The 13,418-nt window shown below is 38.9% G+C and overlaps 2 protein-coding genes and 1 pseudogene across 2 annotated transcripts; all 3 read left to right on the forward strand.

The window, feature by feature from the left end:
• Positions 1–5,363: 5,363 nt before the first annotated feature.
• LOC111339280 (E3 ubiquitin-protein ligase TRIM45-like) lies at positions 5,364–7,273 on the forward strand (annotated as a pseudogene).
• Positions 7,274–8,334: 1,061 nt separating this feature from the next.
• LOC111339289 (ras-related protein Rab-38) lies at positions 8,335–11,145 on the forward strand. The gene has a single exon (XM_022945914.2). The coding sequence runs from the start codon at positions 9,559–9,561 to the stop codon at positions 10,276–10,278; it is 720 nt and encodes a 239-aa protein (XP_022801649.1). The 5' UTR covers positions 8,335–9,558; the 3' UTR covers positions 10,279–11,145.
• A 131-nt stretch (positions 11,146–11,276) lies between these two features.
• LOC148734903 (ras-related protein Rab-38-like) lies at positions 11,277–13,199 on the forward strand. Its single transcript, XM_088754397.1, has one exon. It carries the CDS (start codon positions 11,572–11,574, stop codon positions 12,322–12,324), a length of 753 nt encoding a protein of 250 aa, XP_088610523.1. The 5' UTR covers positions 11,277–11,571; the 3' UTR covers positions 12,325–13,199.
• The last annotated feature ends 219 nt before the right edge of the window (positions 13,200–13,418 follow it).

Raw genomic sequence — 13,418 nt, forward strand, 5'->3', positions numbered from 1 at the left:
AAGTGCCCATCCCTTGGGCCATAATATCAAACAAAAATCCCTCAAATAAGTCCCCCTTCCTCCCTCACTTTTTTAAATAGTAGAGACACAAAGAAATCCTCATCCTCAGAGACCCAGGAGCTCTCAGTCTTGACCTCTAGCCCCTGAGTCTCCATGGATGGGAAAACCTCTTTCTTGTTGTGAAAAATTAAAATAAGCACCCAGGTCCTTATTTGAGGAAATACAGTATGGGTCAACTAACACTGCATGCTAGTTCTCTGCTACTTTTTTTCTCACAATATGCCCTTCTTGCATGCTAAAATTATATCACTTTTGGTGTATATTGATGAAAATATTGGATGTATAAGTGTGACATTTTTATCTCCTGGATCAAATAAATTTTCAGCTGGGAAAAGTAAGAACCTTTTTAAAACCTTAATAGCACTATTCCCTTAAAATATTGGTTACAAAAGAACTTTTTGGCCTAATTTAGAGAAATGCAGGTTGTTATGAGCAGGTATTTCGCGAGTTTGCACAGCATAAGTCGTACTACTATTTCATACCTTTCGGCCTCGTTGTTGAGTCAAATTAGTTAAACCAGGAAGTTAGCGAATAAAAGCCTAGTTTGTGAAAGTATACATAACTTTACTCTGTATGGGAAACTTCCGTTTTCAACTTATGAAGAAGCATGTATGTAGGTACGAGTTTACGTTAAAACAAACGAGTTGGATGGTCGTTCTTCGCAAAGCAATAGGAAAAATCATCCAAAACCGCTAAACCGCTGAAAATTTCGATCAAGACCGGACACTGCAGGCAAAACCGTCAAAACCGATAAAACTCCACATACCAGTTATCAAAACCCCAATCGATCCGATACAGTATAATTTGGATACATCAACAAAGTTGAAATGGTAAATTGGCCACCGTAACGGTTACAAAAGCTGACGTTTCGAGCGTTAGCCCTTCGTCGGAGTGATACAGTGGTGACAAGTGGAGCTTACAGATCAGCTGGATGCCAATAGTACCATCCGTCCTCCAACTCTTTACCAGCTTATCATCACAGCATGTATTTAGTCACTTGAATCATTTCGTTTGTTATTTCCAATTAAACGTCGTGTTGTGCAAGAAGTATTTGAACAAAATTATTCCAGGGGAATGTGGTTTCTCATGCTTACGTTTCTGGCTTTGAACTCACTTTCCCTCACAATAACTCTCTAAAAAGTCCCATAATTCGTAGCGAGGGTCTTCTCACGCTGTCTACATATTCATAATGCAATTAATTTGCTTTTCCTAGAACCGAAGAATTGTAGACCAAGTATTTGAGCTTTCTGTTCTCATTGGTAAGCTCCTTCAACTCTTCTTACGAAGTCACTTAATCAATTTTTGTTTACTCAGCTAGCTTTTAACTTTTTGAAGGTGCACTGTTTTTTCACCACAAAAGTTTCATGCCAGACGATCTCGAAGAACGCTCTCTACTTCATGTGTGATTACGTATGCTCAAAATTACATGTATGCCATTTCCGACTACCTCCTTTTAGCTTTACTCCCTAAGCGGATTAAAGTTATGTAAATCTACAGCCTTAATTGGCTTTCACTTGCTAAATTCCTGGTTAAACTAATTTATAAAATAGGTCGCATGGGCATGAAATACGGTATTACATATACTGTGCAAACGTGCTGATAAGAATCTACCTTTTTCTGAATAAGCCTGGAGAAGTTCTTGTATGACCGTTTATTTTTAGGAAATCAGGCTACAAAGGGTTTACATGTGAAGGTGTAGTCTGATCGTCCGGATGAGGGTTTACAACAGGTTCTTACTTTCCAAGTTCAGTGATGTATATCTTTACATGATGTATATCAGGTTCTTACTTTCCAAGTTCAGTGATGTATATCTTTACGTGATGTATATCTGGTATCTGTTCGACAACATCATTATTTAGGTGTTTTGCTGTCTAGTGATCTGCGGTGGAACACTCATGTGGACAAGATTGCTAAAAAGGGGAACTCTTCACTTGCGTTTGTGAAAAGGAACTTGTATGCCTGCTCTGAAGAAACTAAACGTGCAGCTTATGTATCACTTGTCAGGCCACATTTAGAGTATGCGTCTGCAGTATGGGATCCTTATAGACAGAATCAAGTGGAGAAACTAGAAGCTATCCAAAGTCGCGCAGTGAGATTTATTAAACATGATTATAGTTATAACACTAGCGTGTCCAATTTGAGGAAATCCCTATCTTTGGATTTACTAAGCGAGAGAAGAAAATCCCATCGTTTACAAATTTTCCATAAATCTGTGAACAATAGTATTGCTTTGCCTATCCCGTCTTATTATCAATTGTCTATTAGGAAAACTAGAAATTACTCGACGAATTCATTTATTCAACCACCTGTACATCATGACTACTACAAGTATAGTTTCTTTCCGAGAACTATAGGGGACTGGAACTGTTTATCACCTGGAACTAGATCACTTAATTATTCAGCATTTTGCAGTACAAAATTTTTCTACGTTTAAGCATAGCTATATTGTTAATTACATATTTTATTTATTTATTATTTTTATTAGCTATGTTTATATTTTTATATTTTTATTCTTTTATCTCTTCTTGATGTGTGATAGCGTTGAAGAGTAATAAAGTAGATTTAGATGTTTACAGTTCATATCATTGCACGCGCATGCTCCTCTAAAAAGAGGCAGCTGATCGAGCAGCGTAGTTGAGCAAACTTTTTTTACGTGATGTGTCATATGTGTTTGTCTGAAATGACACTACAATGCAAGTGATCTAGCTGGTGACTCATTTCCCTTTTTTAAAACTTGTTTATCTGATTCAAACTTTAAACACACTCTCTAAGAGTTTCAGATTTAAATGAGCATAAAATTGCCTTTGAATTAACGCACAGAACATGTACCACCTGCATTGCCACCTTGTTTAGGCTGTAGTGCGATGAAATGGTATTCCGTGTTTGCAACATAGAAAGGAGAAAGACACGCGAGTTCTCATTTTTCTGCCAATAGTACTGTACATTTGTTTGTTTGTACATGACAGATAAGGTAAAACTAAAGTTCCAGCAAGCTTTGTATACATGATTGAAACAGTGATTGTGAAAAACACTTCTACATCATATTTACTTTCAAGAAAATACTTAATATTGATATCATCTTATCGTCAAAATAAAGAATTTTGTGAGAAGGTAAAGAGGAGAGCTAGGTCGTATTTATATATAGACTTAAAAGACTTAAAAACGCGTATCTGCAGTATTCCGCCCTAAAGGAAAACTGGTTATTTCTGGCAATTTGCAATAATACGAATTTGTTGTGACAGTCCATCTAAATGTAATAGATATTATTCACGGTTGGACTGGATTTTTGCGGCAATTGCTTCCTATGGAGGCGAAGCTACCGTGTTGTCGAAATGTAAGAGTGAGTGTAACAGTAGAGTGCCGAACTGCAACCGATTTTGACCCGATGCTAAGAGGAAGAATGTCTCCTGAAAGAAATACTTTTGTGCCTAACAACATCTAAGATATAATTTTCATGCATACGCTAAAAATAAACAGAAATTTTCCTTGTAGAAGAAACAAATGAATTTAAACACGAAGGCGCGCTATATAAGAAAGTCTTCCCTGGGAAGACCTAGGCTCATTTGTCACTCACCGTTGACGAGTGCGGGCCAAATTCAAATGCTGGTAGACGAACAAAAGGAGCTAATGAGATATCTATTGTTTACTTCCACCAGCATGGTGGCAATGAGGTAACGTGCGAGCCACCTACTGTGATCTCAAATTTACCGCCACAAATAAAGACAGTTTCCATTGGAGAAAGGAAATACAAATCTCAAAAATTCTCGTATTGTGATGAAGACATAAAACAATTTTGAAGAATGCGCCCGCTGTTCACTGCTTTGCAGTAGCTGTAGCTCAAGCTGACTTAACTCTTAGAGTTCTACATCACACGACGGTTGATTGACAAATGGTCCAGTGGGACCTAAGGCTCCTTTTATAGCGCGCCTTCGTGTTTAATGAGCGTCTCATAAAAAAAAAGCTTAAAAAAAAACCATCTTGCCATAGAAAAGAGAGAATTTTACCGTTCGAATTAGCGAACTGTTTTCAACAGAACCGAAGAAATATGTTTTTCATTACTTGCCGTGAAGCTACAGAAAACAGAGCATTATACCGTTTTAATCAGCAGTTATGCCCAGAGGAACGGATAAATTTTCGAAGCGAGGAGGGTGCAAAATACGATATATTGAGTTTAACATATCATCAAGTTTTGTCAAAGTTAGGGGAGAAGCAGGCGAGGAGGTTTTGCCTGCCATACCGTTCTATAGCCTCTATTACTGTTTAATGCTTTAAAATGTGTCAATTTAAAGAACAAAAAGTGTTACCACGCCTGCACACCCACTGTAAAGGGTGCCATGTAAAAGTGAGTTCAGGATTTTATTCTTTCAGCGAAACCCTTTCATCCTTTATAAATATCGATTCTCCACACCAATTACTATACATTTCTTGTAATTTTAGATTTGGGAATTTAATATCAAATCTAATGAAAAAGCATCTGTTTGTTGATGAGTGCTCTATAGAAATCAATAAATTTATTACTATTCATTAAAACAATGACAACAATAAGTACAATCGTTTTTACTATTATTATTATTATTATTATCATTATAATACTAACTTTGAGCCAAAAGAAAACTTCTCGTGCACAACATTAAGTTGTCGTTTGCTCCATGACGTTGAACATTCCTCAAAATGTATTAGTCTTGCCGAATGGCGGCGGCTCGCGAGTTTTGAAGGACAAAACCTTGATTGGGATATTTACAGCATAAAGTATATAGAGCGGCGACAAGGGTTGATCAATGCGAATGACACCCTTTATCCTTGCCTTTCCTTTTGTTCAGCATTGATGAATACTTTCACAACTTACTGTTTCCTTACTCGGAACTGGTCAGTTCAGACGACCACCACAGACCCTATAATATTATCCAAGCTTTAATAATTATTCGATCTATGAGAAATACATTTACAATTCGAAATCATAAAAACGCAAATTAAGTCTTAATCTCGTAGCAAAACTCAAGAAAAATGTGACTGGAAACTTACTTCTGTGGCGGGTCGAAAAAAACAGGTTTCTCACTTCAGGTTAGCAGATTCGGGTAAGCGAACACATTACAAAAACCGACTTCTCTCTCTTACTGATTCTTCTGAAAACTGGTTTAAAATATGATAAAGCTAACACCTTTTAATCATTGTACGGAATTAATGTCAATCACGAGTTGTGTAATTAAGATATATCTGCAATCAAAGGCAACGCCTATTTACTAAACGAAACACTTACGAACAGGCAATTGTCATTTTTAGAAATGTCACTTTAAGTAAATCAAATGGTTCATCTTATACTTTTGACCCTCGTGCTAGAGACGGTGATGGTATGCCAAATTCTAATAGCACGGCAACTGTATTAAAATTTGGAGATTTGGATGAACTTGGAACATTCCTTTGTTCTGTAGCAAATGAACTGATATGTGAGTGTTTTGAAATTATCCCTCTGACGACAACACCCACTTTCACATCAAAACTACTAGTACTATTAATATCATTATCATTATAATCACTAAATAAGCTTCTTTTGTATTCGATAAGATTACTGACGGAGATATTGGCAAGCTGCAGCTAAATCTCTGGATAAAAAATTTCATGACCATGTTAAGCATGCAGGACAGCAATATGAGTCTTCATACAAAAAGCCACTGGTGTGTGAGCACTTTGGCAGCGGCGATCCAACCGTGTCATGCTGCACCAACTGCTGTGTTTTCATGTGCGAGTTTTGTGCCACTGCACATACAGCAACAAGGATACATTACAGCAACAAGGAATCACAAGATCTTATCCCTGGAAGAAGTCAAAAGAGTTGGCTCAAAGGCTCTTGTCATACCAGCATATTATGAAAAGCATAGTGGGGAGCGACTCAAGCTCTTTTGCCAAACTTGCCAGAAAACAATCTGCTGAGACTGCACCATTGTTGATCACCGGAAACACAAGTACAACTTTGTGGCTGATATTGCTGAAAAGGAAAGAAGTTCTATGCGTGGTGTTCTTTAGAAATGTATAACTAAAGAAAGGGCAGTCGCTGAAGGTCTCAAAGCAGTATAGAACACGAAAAGCTGTGTCCCAACTAAAGTCTCAGAGGTAAACGAACAGGTGTATTCCTTTTTCGATGAGCAAATAAAGGCATTGGAGAATCGCCGTGCAATCCTGAAGCATGAAGCTGCAACACAAGGCCAGGTCAAAGTCAAACAGCTTGACAATCAGGCAGACAATCTTTCCACCCTTTTGGTCTAGTTGAGAAGTGCTATTGATTTTACCAGCCAGACCATAGCAGATGGAGACGACATAAAGCTCTTGTCCATGAAGACACAACTTGTTCAGCGATTTTCAGTCACAGCTTAATTCTTCACAGGACCAGTTGAAACCCTGTCAAAATGATTACATGAAGCTTCAAGCGGGGTCGATTGAGGATGAGGGGAAATTGGCACAAGTAAGGTACCAACAGTGTGACCCCCAGAGGTGCGCCATCAGCATGAATGGGAATGAAGGAGTTCTCTATCAGACTAGAAGTAATGAACATGTGTATTTCACACTTATCATCAAGGATGAAAGCGGCACTAGAGTTACAGAAGGAGGACACAAAGTGAGAATTCATGTTCAATTAATGACCTTCAGATTTCAAGTCTGCCCAGGCAAAGGCAAAGCACTTGGTCCACTTGGTAATCACTTGGGAAGCACTTGGCAAGCACTTAGTGTCAAAGATATTGGTGATGGGTCATATACTTTCTCTTATTGCCCAACGCAACCTGGAGATAATAGTCTGTCAGTTATGGTTGAAGATCAACCCATAAATGAAAGTCCATTCAAGTGGCACGTCAACCAGGCAAAAGTCTAGAGAATCGCATACGAAGACAAGGGCGATTAGGAATCGAGCTTAAAAAAAGACAACTCACATAGGTTTTGCAGTAAATGGTTTGAACCTGGAGGTAACATGTGAAAGTGTAGCGTGATCGACCGACTTGCGCCACTTGAGTCTTACAGCCAATAACTTCAGGGAAAAACTGACCAATCATTTTACACGAACTGGACTAAAAACATTCTACTGACAACAACTATTCACTTAACTCTGATGATGACTTCCGCACAGGCTGTCGAAACGTTAGTCACTACTACCGACAACAGTCGTTCTCAGAACTACACTCACCCGGACGATCACACTACACTTTCTCACACCACACTTTCTCACACCACACTTTCTCACACTACACTTTCTCACACTACACTTTCTCACACTACACTTTCTCACACTACACTTTCTCACACTACACTTTCTCACACTACACTTTCTCACACTACACATTCTCACACTACACTTTCTCACACTACACTTTCTCACACTACACTTTCTCACACTACACTTTCTCACACTACACTTTCTCACACTACACTTTCTCACACAGGTTCATTTCAAACAATCAGAAACCCACGCTTTCTCGTTTTTTTGGGCCACAATTGTCAAGAGTTATATTGCCATTCTGCGTTCTATCAAGAGTCGAATATCTTGTAGAGGGACAATTTTTGTCCGAGCATTTCGAATAAAAGACAAACTTTATTCGCCTTTCATAAAGAGAAAGGTGGTTAACAACACAAACTTAGTAAGTTTACAATAATTGTTCAAAGCAATGTTAGAATAGATGGCAAGCGGGCCTTATACAAAGTCTCCATACTAGAAAACAACATTTGTATCTGTAAGCGATATGCGTTCATTGGGAACATTTCTTTTGCCAGACCACCAATCTTTATAGTCAATATATCTATCGAAGAAGGACTGAGCACAAGTTTCAGGGTGCCTGAATATCACTGGGTTAGGAATTCCAAATTTTTTGTCCTTGAAAAAAATACAGAAAAATATTTAACATTGATTCGATTGATGAGATCGGTAAAAAGCATCTTTTGTGATATACGAGTGGATAAGGTTTTTGTTGACAAGTAGATTAAGAAAAGACGGCAGAAGTAGAAGCAAACCCACCTACGAGCCAGCCACTCAGAGCTGCCGGCCTACTAAGTACACATTTCTTCAAGTACAAGTGGATGGAGAAAAAAAAATAACAACAACAAAACTGGTAGTTAAGACAGTTTATGCTAAGAAGAAGTTGTCTGCTTTTATGTGAGGTTCTTTTCATTCAATATTTTACCATATTTTTAATTTCTTGGTTCTGATTAGCGTTATGATTCCTCGGTTGAATTGTGGCTAATGCGCTCTCTCAGTCAGAGCGGCTTGGCCAGGATAACCAAGAAACCAATCAGTAAGAGAGAATAAAACTGGAAATCAGAGATAGCCGTATCAGTAATCGTTAAAACTCTGCCCGTAGTTTCTATTCTTGCTCTGAGAACAGGTGCCCTTGACAATTTCTGCGATGAAATTTACCACAGACATAACTATTTTTCTTAGCTGGTCAAAATGTGGTTGTGGTTCTTGCCACATTTTGAAGTCATCTGTGTCTATTAATAAACAGACACATGGAAACATGGAATCTATTTGTTTTAAAGGATAAAAAGGCAAAATGTTGTTAATGATGACGTCACTATGAGTCTGTCCTCCAATAAATCATACGTAAGAGCCGATCAAAATAGGAGTGGAATTCTGCTTACCATATAAGGTAAAAACAACATCGTGTAAGCAGAGCTCAATGGAAAGTGAAAAAAAAAAACAGTACTTGGTCAGTCGCCCAGAAGACGGACACTGTTGGTACCGAACCGAACTGGAGCGAAAAAATGTTTAAATCCGTAAGAAAACGAATTGGTGTTTGAACTTTATAAATCTATTAGCCCAAACAAAGTATGGTAGTAAGGTCTCTCAACGTAAGCAACCAAAACCTTTGCCTCTTCAATATCTCAACTGAGTTGAAAGATGGATCTAGATATTTATGCTATCTTCTAAGAGGATTGTAATATATTTACCAATCGAGATTGAATGGAACGCTTGATCCACAAGGCTCGAACTAAGCGCGTGACAATTGTCAAGTCACGCTTGTTACGGGCTGATATTGACAAAATAGGTAAATCTATTTACACTGAAAATGACTGCACTGCGAGCAGCTTCTCATTTTTTCGCGTGGTTTGTGAATTTTAAATATTAAGTCAAGCTGATTTATTTTTTGTTCTTTTGATTGTGAGAAGCCTGTTTGTTTTCAGTCGTTATCCTGCCTGTTTGTTTTTAGTCGTTATCCTGTTATTTTAAAAATAAGCCTTACTTTACTTCGCTATGTACGCAGTATTGACAGGTCTAGACAAGATTAATGCAGTATCTTATTGCATCAGGTTGAGCCAAGTCCGCGATTAGTCGAGATTGTTTCGAGAATCAGCCATACGAAATTTTGGCTTTTTGAAACAAGTAATCTTGACTCCTATCTCTAAGAACTGAAAGTTCAATCAACTGAGGGGAAATTTTGTTGAAGGAAATCAGACAAAGTAAATCCAGGAACGATTACACCTGAACTGAATACGTCGTAGTTATTATGCAACGCTGAAATGGCCGCCCCAGAGAAAAATGAGATCAACGAACCAGCTTCAAATATGGAACTTAAAACGTTTCAGGCAAATTTTCGCACGTTGTCTCAAGAAGAAGGCATGGAGGAAGACTGTCAGAAGAATCCTTTGAAGATCATTTGCGTAGGTGATTTCACAGGTGGTGTGAGAACCAAGGGTATCTTTATTAAGGATTACTTAGGAATCAAACCCACCATTAGATGTCATCCTTTCACTTGCGTTGATTTTTATCTGAAGAAAGTTGAATGGCAAAAGCCTGATCACTGCAGTCGCAATTCGATTGTCGTGCAACTATGCGATATAGCTGAAATGGAACGTTTTTCCGCCATGACCAAGGTCTTCTTTAAGCACAGTCAAGGAGCCATGGTATTTTGGGGACCTCACAATCCATCGTCACTTGCTGGAGCATTGCAATGGCGGAGAAAGATCAAGGAGGATGTATCTCTTTCGATTCCTTGCGTTCTAGTCACAGATAATGTCACAGACTCTTGTGTGAGTTCAATAAAGTGGATTGGACCAGGGAAGATATTTGAGAGCGAGTTAGCGCTGGATCAGTTCTGTAAAGATAACAGCTTTGTAAATCATTTTGAGCTCACGGCACGCGATTGGGTGTCCGGGGAAAAGAGTGTTTTTGGACAAGCTGTGAACTGTCTTCTTGACGAGATTTTGCAGAGCGAAAAGAAAGAACAGTCTTGCGTGTAACGCAATTATTCTCCGACTAATCTATTTCGCAGCCGGCTTCGAAGCCTTTGCTGGGTTTCATCACACAACAACCTCTCCATGCGTTGCGTAACGAGACCAAACAACGGCTACGAAGGAGACGGTTAAACCTGCATCTGACTCAATGCAAAATTACGTGTTAAATGAACATGCATTAAGAATTGAACATTAGAACTTTGCTAGCAAATATCACTACCATGTACTAATTAGTGATTTTACGCTATGTTATGACGTAACTCACAAATACTGATCTTCCTTAGGGATTTATGGAGGCCAAGCTTGTACATGTTCCATGCCTTGTCACACAACTTAACAAAATCTTTCTAATTGTGTTAAGATAAGTAAGATCTTTTGACAGGGAGCCCACGTCACAAAGTGTGGTTTTCAGTGTGGCCCTGCATAAATCTAACGTAAGGATAACAGAAAATATAAATATGGTTATCAAGAAAAGGATAAAAGGGCATAATCGATAGAAGAGACTACATGTTTTTAACAAGACGTCTAAAAACTAAAAAATCGGAAATGTTCCTAATGCCGTCTGGGAGAGCGTTCCAGTCATCTACTGCATGACAAACAAACCGATGCTGACCCCATGTACGCTTTGATTGTGGTTTACAAATGTTGTTATTAAAACGAGTGTTATAAAAAGGTAATCCTGGCCATTAGAAGTGAGAATGCCTCCGAAAGGAGTCGGCAAAATGAGCAACGGGAGAATTTGACATCCGCTAGCATTAATTTCTCAGTTTCGTCGAGTTTACTATTTGATCTGTTATTTGGGGATTTACTGCCATTTGATGGGCAGGCTACTAGATAAAGGAGCTGAGAAAATAAAAAGAATGGAAACAAAAACAGTCACAGTACAGGAATTTTGAAGCCGTGCCGTTACGGGCTTTGTACTCTGTAAATCCACCCCCATTCACCTTTCGATCACTTCCACTTTCAGTGCATGAAAGAACTCCCCCCTACCCCTACCCCTACCCCCACCCCTTGGACAAAACAAACAGAGATGAGCAGAGATGTTTAGATCTGCAACCAAGAGAATATGAACTCAGTTGATATTCTCTTATTTCCAACTGTACGTTTTATTGGAACATCCATCCATAGATCCTTGCTCATTCATCCAAAGCACAATATTCTACACCCTAAGCAATCAAACATCTGACGGTGTCGAGAAATCATCAGAGTTACTTCTGTGAAACCCTCAGACTGAGGACGCAGCGATCGCGAAATCGAAGAAACCGGAAGTGTTTTTCCTGAACTGTGACAAAGTTGAATATGATGCAATCAAATTCTCTGTTCAATACCATACCTTCAAACTATAATTTGCCAGAGGAGGTCGACGAGAAATGTTTGAGGAGACTGGGAAGAGACGTCGAGATGAAAACATTTACAACGAACGAAGAGTTGGCGGTGCGCGAAATCCAAAGCGATCGACTAGGAAACATAATCGTGAAAATCTTGTGTATCGGTGGAGTGGGAAATATTGGTGTTTTTGTTCACGATTACCTCCAAGTAACGCCTCCAGTTCGAGGATTTCGGCCTCCTGCACTGTTCGTGGATTACTATTTGAAGAAAATGAAATGGCTTAGAAATCAAACAGAAAAACCGATATTTATCAACCTGCAAATTTTGGAAATAGGCGAACTAGGACGTTTTTCAAGCCTATGGAAGATTCTCTCGAAGGAATGTCTTGGAGTGCTTGTTTTCTGGGAAGCATTAAGGCCTTCTTCGCTGACTAAAGCGATAAAATGGAGGAAGATGGTAATGGAGGATTGTCCATCAGTTCCATGCGTACTTGTCACTGATAACTTAGGAAAAGAGCTACTCCAATGGATTGGGGCTGGCAAGACATTTGAAAGTGAACTGGCATTGGATCAGTTTTGTAAAGATCACGGCTTTGTGAATCATTTTGAGATCGCGTCACGCGATTGGGTGTCTGGTGAAAAGAGTGTTTTTGGACAAGCTGTGAACTGTCTTTTGAAGGAAACTTTTCAGAGCGAGCAAAGAGAGGAAGAGACTTCCATGTAATGCAACCGGTGCAATAAGAAATCCGTACACCATGAATAGCGAACCATCTTTATTAAATCGCGCGAATCAGAATACAATTCAATTTTTTTCCAGTTATTATTTATTGTCATGTCTGCTTTTTCCTTAGCTCGGTACAAAATGAGGATGTCACTTTTCACCAACTTCTTTGTCGAGCAATAGAAAGCGGCAATGGAAGACACTGGGCTCCAAGGAGGTCACGCGTCTACCGCTATAACTTAACCAAAGGAATGCACCAAACAAACGTGACAGTTCACCATTTAGCGCAAATAATGGAAGGACTGTTAACACCAAGTAGAAAAATACTTCTGGTCGCTTTACCCGCCTTTCCGGAGAACCTTAAGTAAATGAATTCGCGTCACTGGAAAGCCACAACAGATAATTATAGTGACCTTGTAACGAAATTTTAAACCGTTAGGGGGGGGGAAGCTTTAAATCTTTAAAACTAATAGGTGCGGCAATGAGAATGGTAAGTAACGGGAGAGAGGGAACATGAAATTACGATTTTGCTGGGGGAAAATTTTGTAGTGAATACTTGAGGGATGGCCTGAGTAAAAAGATGAGGAAAAAAACAATGGCAAAAATAATTCACGAATTTAATTGATAATCGAATTGATCGACCTTTCAGCTCACCTCTTTGATTAGAAATCTAGTGTTCGCTTCTCCATTAAATTATCCCCTTTTGTGATACGCTACAGAGACAGGAGGCTGTACACTAAAAAAATTATTTAAAACAACATCAACCGGATACAGATTGCATGCCGAAAGAGTGAGAGCTTAGAACTTAAATGGGTCTGATTTTCAACGAGCTAAGATGTAGATACAAGAATGGAAACTACAGGCTAAGTTTTAACGGCTTTACGACTATCTTTGATTTCCAGTGTTATCCTCCGCCTATGACTGTCTTCTAATTCCCCCCCCCCCCCAAACCTACCATCATGAAACCACGGAAGTAGGTCGAACCGTTACGTCGTCACGGCTTCCGAGATTACTTACCTCTTCTGGAGAAACAATCTTTTCATTCACATGCGATAAATATCGATATTTACCATCCACAAGAGATCACAACTATGAAT

This window comes from Stylophora pistillata, chromosome 3, assembly GCF_964205215.1.
Source record: "Stylophora pistillata chromosome 3, jaStyPist1.2, whole genome shotgun sequence".
NCBI lineage: Eukaryota > Metazoa > Cnidaria > Anthozoa > Scleractinia > Pocilloporidae > Stylophora > Stylophora pistillata.